Source organism: Cynoglossus semilaevis, chromosome 18 (assembly GCF_000523025.1).
Source record: "Cynoglossus semilaevis isolate Cse_v1.0 chromosome 18, Cse_v1.0, whole genome shotgun sequence".
NCBI lineage: Eukaryota > Metazoa > Chordata > Actinopteri > Pleuronectiformes > Cynoglossidae > Cynoglossus > Cynoglossus semilaevis.
In genome coordinates this window covers 2,538,986-2,541,343 of record NC_024324.1, presented here as the reverse complement: position 1 = coordinate 2,541,343, position 2,358 = coordinate 2,538,986, and the positions used below count along the sequence as shown (strand labels likewise).

The 2,358-nt window shown below is 48.4% G+C and overlaps 1 protein-coding gene across 1 annotated transcript in view; it reads right to left on the bottom strand.

The window, feature by feature from the left end:
• Positions 1-78: 78 nt before the first annotated feature.
• Positions 79-2,358, bottom strand: part of myo1g (myosin IG) — a 35,775-nt gene continuing 33,495 nt past the window's right edge. The window contains exon 24 of the mRNA XM_025065226.1: positions 79-681. Coding sequence (XP_024920994.1) covers positions 525-681 — 157 coding nt within the window. The 3' untranslated portion in view covers positions 79-524. The remainder of the gene's footprint in view (positions 682-2,358) is intronic.

The window sequence follows — 2,358 nt, the reverse complement described above, 5'->3', positions numbered from 1 at the left end:
GTACAGGTGGACTTGACCACACACACACACACAGACACACACAGACAGTGTGCCGCTTTAATCACAGCAAGGTCAAACCGTCACTAAGACACAGGTCAGTATTTGTTTTTTAATTATATTAGATATAAAATAAGAGTAATTTTTTCTTCTATTCCTTTTTCGAAGCAGCTGGAGTTCAGGCAGATAAATGGGTTTGTGATAATACCTTTGGATCGTTTCATTTTATATACAACATGATGTGCAACTTAAAAAGAAAATATCCTGAGCTAAAAAAAAAAAAACTTTAAATATTTAACACAAGAAAAAAAACATTTATTAGAAAAAAAAAAACAAAATGAAAAAAAAAAAAAAATTGTGAAGAATTCCCCGCCGTCAAAATAAAGTCCAGTAAATGTTCAAACGTTGTACTTTAAACCATTAAATATTCTATTTTCCACCCGTGTTTTCAGTCCCGTACAAACCTGCATGTTTGTGATGAGAAAACACGTGGTTCCAGGTCCCGGTCCAGGCCGTCTTTTCTGGGTTCATGGGATCAGCAGGATGAAGCCGTCTTTACTCTTCTTAAAATCTGCCCCCTGCTGACCAGCTCTGGTCTCCACGGTCACACTCTTGGGTTTCCCGCGCATGTGGAGCTGCACGGGCGAACGACACACCTTCACAGGGAACGGGACTTTTCTAACCCTGGAAGAAGAAAAAGAAGAAGAAGAAAAAACAAAGATATTTTTAAAAAAACTTTTTGTCATCGTAATAACATTTTTTCAGGTTTAATCTCAGAGGTCAGAGGTCAGACATGTGATGCTAATTCATATGTAGCCAGAACCAGAGTCAGGTGGAAGTTTGTCAACATGTTGTGCTAATGTTGTGCTAATTTAGCTCATCAGGCGAATTTTAACGTCAAATCATTAGAACTGAGTTCAGGGATTGGTGCCACACCCCCTCGGCCCCCCCGTCTCCCTCGCCCGCCCCCTCCTGCTGACAGCTGGGATGAAGAAGAATAGCATCCCCGCTGCCGACTCACTGCACCGTCAGCTGAAGATGATCCAGAGTGAAGTTGCTGCGTCCTCTCAGCCCCTCGGGGACTTTGCAGTCTCAGCCTGACCACCGTGACCCCGGCGCTCCGTTGAACACGAGGCCCCACGCCCCCACACCCACCCGTCACGTGTCTGAGCCTGTGCTACACCGACAACCGGCAGCTCTGTGATGTTTCTACACCTTCACAGGGAGACAAATTCCCAAAGGGAACCTGGGAGCAGGGCGGCGTTTTCTGCTGCAGTTTTTCAGATGAGGCTGTGGTTTGATCACAGGATGAACCCAGTCTGAACCCAACACACAGGCAACTCAGAATCACATTTTCCAATCAGCGAGAACGACCCAACAACCAGCGACGACTTCAAAAGTGTCTCCACGACACTCCAAATAAACCCCATCCTAAAAACCAATTCTGCCTCCTGCTGGAAGAATGTGACCCGGGTCTGTGCAGGACTCCAGATCTGTGACGCTGCCCATTCTACCGCGGGTCGCTCCGACAGGTGCGGCCCTGCTGTGTCCAAACTCGACCCCAGCCCCGTCGGTCTGGACCCTCGTTTAAAGCAGCTGTCCTGCTGTCACCGGGGCAGCGGTAAAACTCCGACCCAGAAACCCACTGACCTCTGCTGGCCTTGAGATGTGTAGCGAGACACCGATCTGGCAGAGTCGGCCGCTACAGACGAAACACGACACTGCACTGGGGCATGATGGGAAAAGCCTGCGGCGGCGCCCCAGGGGGGACGGATGTGTTAGTGTCAGGATCTGTGTCACAGTGGAGCGTGAAGACAGGATGTAAACAACGTCAGGCTTCAGCTCCGAGCTGAGACACGTGGATTCAACACTGACACAGAGCTCACGTGGTTGGACAGAAAAGTTCTACTGAGAAGACAGACTTCAAAGATGATGACATCAGAACTTAGCTACTGCATCCAATTAAATAATTAAATATTTATAAAGATATCAATAATATAATCTAGCTTTATTCATCCCACACAAATTCTTGTGTTAAAAGCAGATGAAGATGCTGCAACAGGCCGCCCCCTGTAGGTGGCAAAGTGTTTTACAGTATCTCCTTAAACAGCCCATCACTCCGTCTGGCACAGAGGCATTAATATTTGGGGGAAAAAAAAAACCCAAAGAAAAACCATAAACAACGAACAAGTCCTGAGTACAAGCAAAGCTGGAATATTTTACTCTCTGGTTCTAAAAAAAAAAGAAGTTACTTTTAAGAAGTAAACCCCCCCCCCCCCCCCCCCCCCCCCCCCCCCCCCCCCCCCCCCCCCCCCCCCCCCCCCCCCCCCCCCCCCCCCCCCCCCCCCCCCCCCCCCCCCC